The 15,809-nt window shown below is 44.7% G+C and overlaps 1 protein-coding gene across 1 annotated transcript; it reads left to right on the top strand.

Moving 5' to 3' along the window:
- Positions 1-7,453: 7,453 nt before the first annotated feature.
- map3k13 (mitogen-activated protein kinase kinase kinase 13) lies at positions 7,454-15,230 on the top strand (the record flags this gene model as incomplete). Its single annotated transcript, XM_079231143.1, has 13 exons — positions 7,454-8,117; positions 9,287-9,470; positions 9,594-9,785; positions 10,344-10,502; positions 10,605-10,763; positions 10,961-11,069; positions 11,265-11,374; positions 11,599-11,715; positions 12,270-12,413; positions 12,648-13,398; positions 13,498-13,568; positions 14,569-14,860; positions 14,996-15,230. The coding sequence occupies 13 exons, from the start codon at positions 7,454-7,456 to the stop codon at positions 15,089-15,091; spliced, it is 3,048 nt and encodes a 1,015-aa protein (XP_079087269.1). The 3' UTR covers positions 15,092-15,230.
- Positions 15,231-15,809: the final 579 nt, after the last annotated feature.

The following is a 15,809-nucleotide window of genomic DNA, read 5'->3' on the forward strand; positions in this document are numbered from 1 at the left end:
GCCGTTTTTTCTTCATTTTGACCATCAGTTCAGCCTCTCTCACGCCGGCTTTTTTCTTTCCTCCATCTGTGCCTCAGAGCTGTGCGAGGACCATGAATCTGAGCTGTGTCTGCTGTGAGTAATCTGCTGATGCTGTGTCTTTGCCGTACATCTCAGTAGAAACAGTGTGATGTGGAGGTTCTTCTGCTTGCAAATGTGTTTTATATATTGTTTTCTTTGATTGTACTTCTTTGATGTGCGTATGTGTGTGCGTGTGCGTGTGCAAGGAGACATTCAAGTGTGTGTGCTGTTTGTACTGTACATGGATCAGCTGTGTCAGTGTTTGTTCAGTAGCAGTGCTGCAGGAGTGTGTTGAGCGGTCGTGCGTCGGTGCGTGCAGGAGCTATTTTAGGATCAGTGGTGATGCTGCTGCTGCTGCTGCTGCTTTTTGATGCAGTACGTCTCCGTGCCCTCTGAAGGACAGGTTGAGATGTAGGTAAAGGTATACGTCAACAGAACCACCGCCCTCCACCTCCTGTCCCAGAGTATCATCTGGCTGCTCCTGACGGAGCAGCCAGATGCTACTCTGAGCCTGAGGCATTATAACGCTGGTGGTCAGAGAGGGTAGACCTTTCTGGGACACACGTGTATTGCACACAGCCACAGGCTTTTCAGTACGTGTCATAAACAAATCATATTCACTCTCCAGGTTTTGTCTTTAACTCTGCCTCTCTTTTTACCCATCTTCACCATATTTGACTTTTCTCTCCCAAATTGCGTATTCATCTGTCTCTTTATTTTACTCTGCTTGGCAGCAGGAAAGCTCTGTGTATGCCCACCTCTGTCCTCTGCTACTAAACATGTTTATATAACTGCACAGGATGAGTAGCCGGCAGCCGGGCTTTAGTGGAGAGGAGGAGGAGGAGGAGGAGGAGGAAGAGAAGGGAGAGAGGGGAGAGCTCCATCCATCCATTCTCCACAGAGCGTTAAAAATAATGGCTGCCTATTGATATCCATGTAGAGTTTGCCATTTGGATTATATTTCTATGGTGTCTAACATAGGATACTGTATTAAATATTAAAACATAGATGAGCTGCATGTTGCAGGAGCTAATAGAAGCACTAATGTGTATTGATTTCCGGGCTTTCTGCTGTGGGGTCTGTATTTACTCCCACTTCCTCTTGTCTGACATGCCCCATTTTTTTATTTTGCGCTGTAGCTTTGTGTATTTCCATATTGCGACCATTAAAATGGCGTCAGTCACAGCCAGTCTCCTGCAATATGGGTGTTTGTCTGTTGTGTCACTTTTTGTGTATTTGTCTGTCTCCTCGGCCCTTGTTGGCGGTGCAGGCAGGCTGTCCCTATTAAAAGAGTACAAGGGGGATTGTTGTGGCAGCAGCTGCTCTGGTGTGCAGTGTTGAGTGTGTGTTTGCCTGTGTCCTTCTATATGTGTGTGAGTGTGCCGCTGTCTCCTGGCCGTGCAGGGCAGACAGGCCCAGTTCACATGGAGCCGGCTCCCCTTGTGTCCTTTGTTGTCGCTCTGGGAGTCTTTCCCATTGGAGCGTGGTCAGTACAGTATCATGCCGCAAGCAGCCACAGCAGCAGCAGAAAAGCAGTTTCTCTTTCTCCTTTGTGTCCGTCGCTCATTTCTTTTTTGGGTTTCCAGCAACAACATTTTCCTCGCTATCTCCCTTCTTCATTACCCCCCATTTTCTTTTCTGTCTCCCTAATCTTCTTTTCTTCTTCTTCTTTTCTCTAAGCCATTCTGTCCCTCCACTGTCTCCTTGGGCCCATCGTCCCTTTCTGTCTGTTTGCATTCGTCATCTCCCGAATAGATCTGGTTAGCATTCATACTGTAAGTAGAGCTCTGTAAAGCTGTATCGCCAATCTTTGCTGGGAACAAAGAGTCTGCTTTGCTCAAAAGGGAAAAGTAAAGATATTGAAGCCCTGTGAGCTTTTCAGAGCAGAGTATGTGTGAAATTGAAGATTTGGTGGTTGCAGTGCTCACTGAGAGGCTGGGAGAGTGAAGCTGAAGGGAGAGTGTGTGACGTGTCGATGGCGCGCACTCTTTCCTTCAGTTGTTTATTTTCTCCAGTTCTGGCTGACACTGGCTGTGGCTATTTGAGGAACAAGTTGTGCGCGTGTGTTTGGAGTGCTAATGATTCACAGCCCTGAATTGTAGTGTTTTTCTCTAGAATGTGTTGGTCAGCTGAGTTCTGTTTGTTGAGCTCGCTGACGAACAAGGAAACCGCACAGTCAGACTTTGATGTTTTGGACTTCAGAAAGAAAAGGCAAAGTGTAGCCTGTTTTGTTTTTGCACTTTCGTCCTCTTATCAGTCGGCTCTCTCTGGCAGTTTCATTCATCCACCTGACCGCCTCCTCCCCTCTCTGAGAAATCTCTCCTTCACAACAAACCAGGTGATCCCACCTGGCATTTTCCCTTTGGCCTTAGCAGGAGCAGCTTTGACCTTGTTCCTGTTTGCCCAGGAACACCAGTCAAACCCTGAGCAGGCAGGTAGGCAGGCACGGTGTATTGCTCTGTGTCCTGCTTTAGGTATTTTAGTCAGCTCAGGTGAGTCCCCAGAGGGAATCAGACTATGACGAAAGAGAGATTATAGGGAAATGTCAGCCATGTGACGGCAGATGCCTGAACGCTGTGCCAGAATTTGTTTATTTTCCCCTCCGCCGCTGTGCCCGCACCAGCAGATTACTTTCACCCACCTACATAAGGCTGCCCAATCCCCTCTGGCAGGACTCATGGCCATGGTAGCGAGGGAAAGCTGATTTAGACATCGGCCCACATCCCGACAATCAAATCAGAACTGGGTGGCTGTGTTGGCACGGTCTTGTTTCCGAGACCTCTGAATTCGATGCTCATATTGCTAAATATGTTATAATTCTGTCCGCCTACTACTATGAGCAATGGGTTTTGCTGCTTCTGTTTTCTAACATTGTTTACTCGCACGATGAACACCAGCCATGAAAGTCCATAGTCTGCATTGACGAGGGAAAGAAGTACAAATACCAGAGTTCAGCTGTTCAACTGTGACCCAGAATAACAGATGGTCATGTGTAGTTCAGACTGTAGAGACTCCAGACCTACTGATGGTAAGAGACTCTTGTATCTGTCCAGTTGATTTTTTTTCCAGTTTTCGCTCTAAACCTTTCCCTTTATTGGTTATTTGAGGTGCTCAGAGGAGACAAGTGCTGCCTTCGCCATTCATTGTTTGTTTTAAGACAAGAGGTCGGGGGGGATAGAATTGGTTCGGGTTGTTTAAAGCGAATATTTTTTTCCCTGACTCTGTGTACTGCAGTCATACGTCTCTTTAAGCCTTAGCTGTCTAATATTATGAAAGTCAGGTGAATTATAAATTAGCTTGGGGTGTTGGTTGCTTATGAGATTTCTACCCATCTTCTTTTGAGGTAAAGAGATATAACATGTACGTTGTTGTAAATATATATTCAGATTAATGCAGGATGCTATTCTGGATGGTTTACCCACTATTAACTTCAAAGATAGTGAAGACCTCTATGCTGTTATTCTTTAAAAGCTTCAATATTCTGCTTTCCCTGTGTGTGACACGCTTCATGGAACTCCTTTAGCCTCTCCAACCCCGAGTGTTGGATGGGAGTGAGTGTGACTGGCACCAGAAGGTCAGGATGGATGCTGTGTTGACATGGTGATGTGTGAATGATGAGGTGGTATAGCGGCTAAATTGGTTCTTTGTTGGTGGCGCAGCTGTCACCTAAAGGGAGGTTCCCCCTATGGGGCCCAGCAGGGCTTCCCTTAATGAGGAGCAGAGTGATGGAGAAACAGATGATACTGTGTGAGTGTGAGCATGAATGCAATGTGCACCTCTGTGTTTGTTAAAGGTCCGTTTGTTGCTGCATTCATATAACGTGAAAGGCCCAACTGCTTTTGTGAAAGTAGAGTTTGTCTACACACTAACTAAACAACCATGTTGCTGTTTGCTGAGAGCCACACAAAAAAAAACTCCCTTCCCCAGAGAATTGCTGCGAGTATTGGGATTAATGGATCCTGCCGGACACGCCCCTGGTGTGTATGTATGTATGTGTGTATCTCAGAACCTGATCCTCCTGCACCACCAGCTGCCACGTAAACACACACACACACACACACACACACACACACACACACACACACACACACACACACACACACACACACACACATACACACACACACAGTCATGAAGTATGGACAGTAACAATATCGGTGAGGTCTTTCTCTGCCAACACGGCTCCACGTCTATAAGTGGGCTCATATGCTAAAGATGTATTTGTCCTGATGCACAGTGCTGTTGGTCGTTGACATTAGGTTGCGTTTAGAGAGGCAAGAAAATGACAGGAAGTGTTTAGAGGATATATGGAGGGGGAGGGATGAATAGGGTCTGTGTGTGTTTGTACAAGCTTGTCTCTAGAGCCCTGTAGAGGGATTAAAGGATCAGTCCTTGATAATTTATCTCTCTCTTTAGCTCTCTCTCTCCCTCTTTATTCTTTTTACCCTCTCTGCTGAGCACCCGCATTGTTTCCTTCGCTGAAGCATTGTATACTTTATGCAAGCATGTAAGAGAATAAACTTTAAACATGAGAGGGACAGTCTGTGAGTTATTTTGCCCAGTCACGGCACTTTCGGAAAGTCCTGTAAATAAATGACTGCGTAAATGAAACCCTGAGCCCTTTCTTAATGAGGCCCAGACAGTATTCATGGGATTCTATGCACATAGAGATCTTCCATTAGAGATTAATGGGGGAGAGCGAGAGGTGCGTTTCCTATTCTTGGCGTGAGATATAGATGCAGACAGAGGCTCAGTCCTGACTCCGCCTGTTAGGGAAGAGGAAAGAGACTGACTGGGCAGAGAGAGTACAAATGGGTGAAAATAATTAAAGGTTGAAAGGCATCAGTTTTTCTGTCAAACTGTGCTCTGTCGTCATCATTTAGTCAGTTTTAGTTGGGTTATAGGGGTTGCTGTGTGTGCAGGCTTATGTCTGAACGTGAGCGTTTCTGTCCAGCCGACCACATCCAGCCTCTGCGGTCCACGTCAGTTGCTCAGCTCCAAGAATCGTCCGTGGGGTGGAATTTCAGCACAGGCCTCTACTCGCACAGCTCGATTGTCTCTGCTGTGGAAGGGACAGATTTATTGGATACCTGAGAGAGCATTCTCTCCTTCCCCTGCACTCTCAGCAACCTGCTTAGAGACAGGCCTGCATTATAGATGAGCTTCTGGCAGCCACTACACTCTCACAGCGCTCGGGTTACCCCCCAGTAGATACACAGATACAGTACATGCATTTGCACAAGCATCTGCGTGGACCAACGGACTAGGATGCATATCATGTAAATGTGAGCATCTCCACTTTGAGTCCTGTCGGGACGTTTTTTCTCTCCCCTTTCACTTTCCCCATCTGTTCTTCATTTTATTGTCAAGTACCCAAAAAGGCAAAATAACAAATGCATCATTAAACACACACGTTTGGCTCTGAAATTAAGACATGTTGTTTTGGCGTTGCAGCATTTTAGCAGCAAAGTTATCTGCATCAGAGGCCATGGGATCAAAGCTTTAACATGAACAAAGTGTGTTTCAGTTGGACTTCATGCCTGTCCCCTTCTGGAAACCTCCACGTAACACAGAGCCAACTCACTGCCTCTCTGTCTCCTCCCTCCTAGACTTTGATCTCCTGTTCCCAACTGTACACACTGTACAGCCTCTCGCTATCTCCCTCGCTCTGTGTCCCTCACACTCTGTTCTCTACGGCCCCTTCAAAGTTGATTGGATTTCTAAGGGCATGTCCTCCTGAGTTTAAAGGGGGTAACAAATTCTAAAAAGAAATTGATTCACTGATTTGTGACGTTTTGTTTGCCAAGATTTGGAAAACGAGCAGTCAGACTGTGGATAAATGGCCATCTGTTTGTCTGAAAACACTGTGCATACTACAGTTGCAACAAATTAAAGCCCCCGTGTGTAGGATTTGATCGTTTCTGACTCCCAGTGGTAATGTTGAAAAAGACCCTGTGGCAGACAGCAGTGCAGAACAACACACACCACAAACACTTAAATCTGACCCAGATGAAGAGAAAGAAATAAACTCATACTTTCGCGCTATAGTGGCTTTACTACATCAGGTTTGGTAGATTAACAAATGCAGTTTTCGTTTCACATGTTTCTTTGTGAAGCACAAGATATTCGAGCATGAACATGAATAGTGAGAGACTTAGGTCACGTGATGACACCTAAGGCATTTTGCTTATAAAGACTGAGATGCAATTAATAGCTCAGAAAAACATGGACTATGAGTTGAGATTATTATGTTTCATCTTTGTTTATTCTTTAAGCCTATTCTCTTTGGCTGTACATATATTCGCCCTGAGATCATTTGCCATATTTGAGAATTATGTGTTCAGGTGTTGGTGACTAGGTTTGGGCAATATGACAACATATACTTTTATATGATCATGTTCATCAGAGATTTTGCCATACTGTTGTGGAAGCTGTCCCCTTTTAATATATCTGAGTGACTTTGCGGACAAAGTGGCTAAGTCCTCCAAATCAAATGGCAGCTCTAATTAATGGAAATAATTAATTTGTATCTGATTTTTCATTAGTGTGATCATTTCTTGTGGCTATGTCTTGATTGTTCTAGTTTTTAAGTAGCCAACATAGACACTCCTCTCTGGATATGATATCTAACAGTTTATTATCTTTTCAGAAAAAATGTCTGTCTCACAATATATTTTAATACATCCATTAATAGATGGTATGAATTTAACTTGCAGTGATTCAATGACTGAGCTACTATGTTTGTTCTGCGGCTGGCTACTGGCCTGTGGTGGCTATGGCCGTTCCTGCTGGTTAAGCAGTGAGAATGGGCTGTGTGTGCCAGATGTTTTGCTCTCAGCGGTCCTAATACACAGCAAGACTTTTAATCTCTGCTATACTGTTCCTGTTTCACTGAGAACATGGTAAAGCCCCGGTTGTGTGTGTAATTGGTTTAGTCCAACTGTTACCCAGACATTTCTCAGAATGACATTATTTTTATCTACTCCGCAATGTCTTTCATTCAGCAACTCTGTCTTATGCTCTGATTTAAACCTATCTGATTTTTTTTTGGACCTCGTCCACCCTGCAGTGTTTGCACTCCATAGTTAAAAATAATCATCATTAATGTAAGCTCTCTCAATCCCAGATCTATGAGAGGAAATGAGAGGATTGCATTTCTCTTTGTGGAAGTATTAGGGCCCCATGGCAACAGTTACAATCCTGTTCATGTTTGGTGATGCATCTACAATCATCCAAATAGATTTAACTCAGCTTTTTATTTTGATCTGCATCTTATATGGACTTTATTAAAGATAACATGTCTCTCTTTTTTGTTCTCTGTAGGTGATTTTCAACATTCAGAAGTCAAACCAGTGTGTTAGGACGCGCCCGACTCATTATCAGTGGGTAGTCCATGCACATGCACGACATCATGGGTAGCTCCCCTGAGGTGCTCACGTGGACTTCCTGCCCCAGTCTGCTGGTGGACAAACTGAAGGAGGAGCTCAAATTTACCGTGGTTGGGGACACCGTGAAGAAATCAAACTCGCCCAACTCCCAACCTCAGCCTCCTCAGGCCCCTCTGGCCATTTTACCTCCTCAGATTATCACAGACCTCGCGCCGCCGACACACCTGCCTGTTCCCCTGCAGACGCTACAGGCGCTGCAGACTTTGCAGACGCCCGGCCAGGACGAGGACTCAGTGCTGGGGGTTGTAAGTTCCCCAAACGCAGCCTTGAGTGTGGACTCAACTCGGAGCGAGGGTGGCCACTTTGACAACAGCGTGCTCCAGCTGCAAGAGCAGGACCACGAGGAAGCTGGATCACCGGCCTCCTGTGAGCACGGGTGTGGCAGTGGGATGGAGGAGCAGACGGGGGAAGGGGACTGTCCCGTGGACCAAAGTGGAGAGGGGAGGCAGTGCCACCACCATCACCCTCACCCTGATGACATCAAGCTGCACTTCCAGAGAGCGGGGCCTGGGTCGGGTGGGTTCTTAGAGGGGCTGTTTGGTTGTCTTCGGCCTGTCTGGAATATCATAGGGAAGACCTACTCCACAGAATACAAGCTACAACAACAAGGTTAGTTCTGGCTTTCTTCGTGGAATCAATTTAGGAAACAAAGTGCACTGTTGTGCAATTCATGTCTCTTTCAGGCTCCCATCTAGTTTCTCCTGATATAGTTTGAAACTGTAATTGAATAGCCAACCCCGGCTTCACCATATTGCTGTTGTGGGTGAAGCTCTACACCTGTCAGTTTGAATTGAGGTCATGGTTAATGTAGACTCACCTTGCTGCAGGGCTGCCTTCACAGGCGGCACAGAGATGCTGCAGGATCGAGTCACGGTCAGACAGACCGGGGCTGGGTCTCGTTGTCCGTCAGCTGATGTCCAAATGTAGCATAGCTTCTGCTGTTCGCTGGTTTCAAAACCACATAACGAGGATGGAACAGCATATTGACAGAAATGTGTTTAAAACAACCTCTTTACAACATGAGAGTGTAATAAATACCAGGACGAGTCGTATCTGACCCTTTACCACTGTTAAACAGCTATAGCTGTTGAGCACAGGGTGTTGTTTTTGCTTAGTATGGCGAGAGAATAAGATATTTAGTGTAAGCTATGTTGGGTGTGTTTTTCATTGTGCTGTAACTCTGAGATACTGTGTTCACATGAAGATGGTTTTAAGGAGCTTAAAGTAGATGACATTTATTTTGTTGTGATTGTGTTTTTGTCGAGGAATAAACAAACAAACAAGATATACATTTTATTCCCTTTTGGATTAGGGCTGCACTAAAGTTGACATTTAAATACTAAATCAACATTTGAATGCGGAAATACATACACATTTCATACATACATATCTTATTAGTAGGCTATTATACTCTTTGTAAAATCAGATTCCAGAGGGGGCTGCGTAGTCGGGCAGGTTCAGGAAAGCTTATCAGAAAATCACAGTTTCAAGCTGTCTGGTGACAAAGCAGCGTTCCGAGTAAGTAAGTTATAACTTGCAGAAACAGTGTGTACAATAGTCCACCTTCTCTTCCCCTCGCTCTGTCTTTCTCTCAAACACACAAACAGACAGCGAGCGCTTCAGTCTGCCTCTACATGTATTTATGTTGACGAATCTACTCATCAAACTCTCAGAAAGAATATTGATGGACAAAAACAATGTGAAAGCTCAAAATTAGACAATTGTGTACAATTTAAAAAAATACTTTAATTTTGACAAACTGTAATGTACTTTTGCAGACATGTGGGAGGTGCCATTTGAGGAGATTTCTGAGTTGCAGTGGCTGGGCAGCGGTGCACAGGGAGCTGTCTTTTTAGGCAAGTTCCGGTCTGAGGAGGTGGCCATCAAGAAGGTGCGTGAGCAGAAGGAGACGGACATTAAACCCCTGAGAAAACTCAAGCATCCAAATATCATCAGCTTCAAGTAAGTCTACAACCACTTGATCTTGCATGTTACCTGTTAACACACACAGTTTTCAACACAAGTTTCTCATTATCAGGATCCGTGTCTCTTTTAAATATGTTTTATGTATTTTGTCTGTTTTAGGGGTGTGTGCACCCAGGCGCCTTGTTACTGCATCATCATGGAGTACTGTGCCCAGGGCCAGCTGTATGAGGTGCTGAGAGCGGGGAGGAAAGTGACCCCCAGGATGCTGGTGGACTGGGCCTCAGGCATCGCCAGCGGCATGAACTACCTTCACCTGCACAAGATCATTCACAGAGATCTCAAGTCTCCCAAGTGAGTTTCCTCTTTTCCTGGTATTGTAAGATTTCTTACTCATTTGATCTACAAATGAGTACAGTCTGTTTTCTTGGTTTGTCACTCGTATGCAGCAGCCCACGGGTGCCGTGGTCACATTCTTAAAGTTGATCAGCCTTGTCTAAGATGTCTTAGCCCACAGCAACAACAAAGTCATCCTTTTCAGCTCTGAGGAATCTGACAACTCAAATGCCATTCTCAGAATTGAAAGCTAATAGCACTGACTTAAGACAATGTCCGGTCTCATCCTCTGCACACTGTAGCCCTCTAGTTTCTCTAATCAATATCATCATGCTGCTGCAGTGCTAAACACTGTATTAGTCAGCAGAATGGTAGCAGGCTGAATTTGCTGAAAGGTCCGTCTCATTCAGCTAATGGGGTGTTTCAGATGCAGAAATGTGCTCCTATAACAGTTTATATAGATTATTATAGGACTACCATAAACTTGTAGAAGATACTGTCTTCTTTGGGCCGCTTAATCAAACAGTCTGACATGGCTAACAAGTCTGTGTGTTTTCTGTTTGTGTCTGTTTTTAGTGTTTTGGTCACCTCCAACGACACTGTGAAAATCTCTGACTTTGGAACGTCCAAAGAGCTCAGTGACAAAAGTACAAAGATGTCATTTGCGGGTACGGTGGCCTGGATGGCCCCAGAAGTGATAAGAAATGAGCCTGTGTCTGAAAAAGTAGACATCTGGTGAGTATTACAATTGCATTGATTAATTAAATAAGAAGACATTAGGGCAGTGTCACCTGTTGATGTTGCTGTCATGAGATCTGACTTACTTTTCTGTTCAAGGTCATTTGGAGTTGTGTTGTGGGAACTTCTGACCGGAGAGATTCCCTACAAAGATGTGGACTCCTCAGCCATCATTTGGGGTGTTGGCAGCAACAGTCTTCACCTTCCTGTCCCCTCAACCTGCCCGGATGGCTTCAAAATCCTCATGAAACAAACATGGTGAATGCGGATCATATATATTATGTTAGTACCGTATTTGGCCAGCACATCTGTTAGAATATTGCTGTTAAAAAGTATTTTTACTGCATTTATACTTCAAAATGAACGCTAACAATGCACCACACAGGATTGCCTAAAAGTACATTCTAATCATTCTCATTTAATCATATCTTTCCCTGTTTTTTTGCTGATTACAGGCAAAGCAAGCCCAGGAATAGGCCTTCATTTCGTCAGATCCTCTTACACCTCGACATTGCCTCTGCTGATGTCTTAGGAGCTCCTCAGGAGAACTACTTCAAGTCTCAGGTCAGCACTCTTACTGCTTTTATGATGAGTTTGATATGCAACAACATTGTGTGTAGTTCACAAGCCGTAGACAGTATTTACTTGTTCTATATATATATATATATATATATATATATTATAGGTACAGTGATGAGTCATTTGATGGCTTTTGTGTTTGAGAGTTGATTGCCAGCTTTTTGTCCCTCCACATTACAGTCAGAATGGAGAGAGGAAGTGAAGAAACATTTTGAGAAGATCAAAAGTGAAGGCACCTGTATCCACAGGCTGGACGAGGAGCTGATCCGACGCAGGAGGGAAGAACTCAGGTGTGTAATAAAAGAGAGCCAGAAGGAGACATGACCAATTAAAAGAAAAGCAAACGATAGTAAACATGTTGCAATCCATAGCTCCTCCTGATTTCAAAATGACTAGTGTAATTTACCATCAGTTCCATTACTTGTGCATGTACCTGTTTCTTTGTGTTAATTATGAGGTATTGAAGCAGAAGTTGCTAGAGATGAATATTTGTCTGCATTTCTCAAACTCTCAGGCACGCACTGGACATCCGGGAGCACTATGAGAGAAAGCTGGAGAGAGCCAACAACCTCTACATGGAGCTCAGTGCCATCATGCTGCAGCTGGAGGTCCGAGAGAAAGAACTAATGAAGTATGTGAATAAGTTATTTATCACAGTAGTCATCAGATTTCTTTACTGCTGTCCTGCTCCTTTCCTCATTATCAGGCCTTACTGTGTATACTATCATTTCCTCTTTATAAAAGGCATTTCTAGTCATTTATGATATTTGAAATTATTACAATGGCTGGAAAGACAACTGACCATATATTCAGCAAGTGAGAAGAACAGAATAAAAAAAGTAATTGTTTTAGGTCACGTCCTAATGTTGTAATGACTAGAATAATAGGGCATTTTTAAGCTTCTAAGACAATTACTTGCCTTGACCTATTTTTTGTCAGCCGTCGGAATTTCCTTCCTCGTCTGAATAAATCCTGTGTATCTTGTCTTGTGTGCTCCCCCCAACAGAAATAAACAGAAAGTCAGATAATCTGTATAGGTTTCAGATACATTAATATAGATTTGTAGACCTTACTTGATTTCTGTCTTCTGGAGCTTGGAGTAATGAAAGTTCAACTCTACATAGAATTGAATGTGAATTATTTTCATCGTCATATAACTCCTTATTAATTCTGCCATCCCTGTAGGAGAGAGCAGGCAGTGGAGAAGAAATATCCTGGATCCTACAAGCGTCAGCTTGTCAGACCCATCGTCAGGACCAACGCTGTAGAGAAGCTCATCAAGAAGAAAGGAAGCATGTCCCACAAACCTGGGATGCCGCCCACTAGAAGGTCTGAATCATAGCAATTCAACAGCTAATTGTAAAAGAAAAGATTTTAATTTCCCGTTTCAGTTTTCTTTTTTTGCATTTTCAGGATTTTCTAGATGATTAATATTCATTAAATAAGTGACAATTCTCTTTAAAGTAGTATGAATATGTTCTGGTAAAGATAGTATATACGTTTTGGGGAGAATAAATTCATTCAGATACATCATGTTTATGTTGTCAAATGTATTTATTTCAGACCAGACTTGCTCCGTTCTGATGGCATCCCCGGCCTCGACCCACTCCCCTCCCCTTCACCTCTATCAGCCAGCCCGAAGCTCTCCACGCCTCCTGGCAAAGCCCGCTACCGAAGCAAGCCTCGTCACCGCCGGGCCAACAGTAAAGGAAGCCACAGCGAGTTCCCCGGGCTGCTGAAGCCTCTTGCTGCGGCATTGGAAGACACGCAGTCTCTCCAGGAGCAGCCATTCCTCCCTCACCACCACCACCACCCACAAACCGAGGGGCCCTTCCTCCCCTTAAAGGGCCGGGAGGAGGCCGTTGTCAACTGTGCCAACAACCTGCGCTACTTCGGCCCCGCCGCTGCCCTCCGTAGCCCTCAGACAGACCACCTCCAGCGCCGCGTTTCTGGATCCGGCCCTGACCTCATATCCACTGCTGTGGATGCAGACACGCGACAGCGGACTTCGTCCACCAGCTCCAATCTTGTTCCAGGTTCTAGTGCTGGTACTTTGTGTCCCTGCTGCCAGGCTCACCCCTTCCCTGGCTGCCTACACTGTCAGGAGACCCCTCCTGCATCTAGCCATCCAGAGTTGCCTCACTACTCTTTGCTCAACACCCAGGAAGGCATCGCATCTTCTTTAGGGGCTCCCAGCAAAGATCCAGCCTCAGACGGAGAGGCCACAAAGAAGGCTCAGCCACAACTACAGGCATCCCAGCGCACTCGCAGCCTGCTCACTGCACTGCCCCGCTCCCTCAGACCTCTCAGGAAGGTGAGCAAAGCTGGTACCCTTCCATCATGTAGTATGTGTTTGTGTTTAAGAAAACTGTGAAAGATGACTTATTAACAGCTGCAATTGCATCTCCTACAGGGTGGTGAAGAGTCATCTGAAGAGGAAGAGGGCGAGGTTGACAGTGAAGTGGAGTTTCCAAGGAGACCAAGGTAAAATACAGTTACAATTCATGAAAGCTGGGGTATGTAGTTTCCCAGTAGCTCACCTGGTAGTGCCATCTCTCCCCCTAAATGTCCTGTCTCTCTCCAAACTATGTCTATCAAATAAAAAAGAAATGCTGAGGAAATATCTTTAAAAATAAAATATCTTCTAAAAAATGTCAATCTGGCTTGTGACAGGAGACTTTAGTCGAGAGCAACAGAGATGAAGACTCAGCTGACAGCTAAGAAGATAAAACACTATAGTAATTTCAGAGAGAGGATGTTCCTATTGCCGGTTTTAGGAATGCTAATGTGCGTTAACGTCTCTTCAGATGGTGAAAGCCCGATTCAATGGCAGAATATCCTGCAGAAAAAGTTGCTATTCCAGCATTGGCAGCAAATGCTGGAATAGCAACAACAACAAAAGGAAGACTGATTTATCAAAAAGAGTCTGCCAATAAACACAATAAAAGACATGTCAATATTGGCAAAGTGTTACAGAGATGGAGAGAAAATGTTGCTAATAGTTTAGCCTTCTGCTGACCGTAGCAAAGCTTTAGCAAAGCTTTACACGCCCACAAGTCTGCAAAGAAAACAAAACTGTAGTTCTCATCTAATTGCCACTATATAACGGTATCTGGATCACATTCATGATCAGAAGGAAGTTTGAACTGAATAACTTGTGGTCTTACAGGTTACTGTATTAAGTGTATACACGTTCTCGTCTGGTGGGAGGGGCTTAGGACAGAGAGGTTGGCTGCAGGATGAGAGCTGTATTTTCAAATTCTTTCCGGTTTCCAGAGAACTGCCTGTCCTAGCTTTAAATTTGTCACTTTGACCTTAACTGTGCTCTAACACTGTTACCATCATCATGTGATGCAACAAAAGAAAAGACCTTCCACCACGTCATGACCAAAATAATCATTATAGTCTGTAATACTGACATGTCTTTAAGGCACTGAATTAAAACGGCGTCAACATTTTTTCCACTTCTTTTGCGCCCTCACAGACCTCATCGCTGTATGAGCAGCTTCCAGTCCTACTCCACATTCAGCTCAGAGAACCTGTCGGTGTCTGATGGAGAGGAGGGAAACACCAGTGACCACTCCCACAGCGGCCCCCTGGAGAGAATGAGCACCAGTCAGGAGGAACATCTGGATGAGCTGCTGTCACACACACCGGACATCCCCATCGACATCTCCACCCAGTCAGACGGCCTCTCTGACAAGGAGTGCGCTGTGCGCAGGGTGAAGACCCAGATCTCACTGGGGAAACTGTGCTCCGACGAACACAGTTACGAGGTCGGTACTGTGGTGTCATTGTGGTGCCATTGTGTTAGCTCTCTAATTTTAGCAACGCAAGTGATGATCAAAATATACAATCAATATTCTAAAGCAGATACTGAATCTGTGTTTTCACTCTTGTTTTTCTCCCAGAATCCACTGCAGTTTGGGGATTCAGATACGTCAGAAGCGGAGTGCTCCGATGCCACCATTAGAAACAACAAAGTCGGGCCTCCTTCCTCGTGGTGAAACCCGCCCCAGGGCTCGGTTCTGTTTTTGCCTGGAGGCCATTGTGTCCCACTCAGCCCTGCAGAGAATACAGCAATAAGAGGACGACATTGTAAACAAAGCTCCTTATAGCAAATCCCCACGCAATCTCTCCCAGAACCATCCCCAAAACCACCCTTCCCTTCATAAACCCTCATTTCCCCTCCTCTCTTTCACAGCATCCAGGCAACCCATGGCAGGGATTCCCTTTTGAATGATACTGTACAATAGATTGTGTAACATTCATAATTTATTTTTGTCTGAGTTTCAAAGGTAAAACTAAATTCTCTGACCATTCAGAGAGAAGAAAAAAAACTTTTTAAACTGAGCATGGGCTAAGTGTGTGTTGTGAGAATGATGATGATGATGAGAAGGAGGATGTGTTGAAGTGTCAGTTACATAACTGTAACGGTCTCTCAGGTGACTGACGCAGACAAGAAGTGTCACTACAAGCCTTTTGATCATTGCTCTCAGCATCTTATTGTTTTAGACCGAAATCCCCAACCAACAAGGACCCCCTCTTACTAAAGTAAGATCAACCTGCTTTATCATGAGTTTACAGTGCAGATCCCCGTTATCCTACCTCCACCACTTCCATCCCATGCCCACTGTGGTGGGTGGGGAACCGGGAGCTTTTGAAAACAGTGTGAACACCAGCATGAACAACTTGCCTCGCAACCGGACTCCCTTCCTTTCTAGA

Source organism: Taurulus bubalis (assembly GCF_910589615.1).
Source record: "Taurulus bubalis genome assembly, chromosome: 15".
Lineage (NCBI taxonomy): Eukaryota > Metazoa > Chordata > Actinopteri > Perciformes > Cottidae > Taurulus > Taurulus bubalis.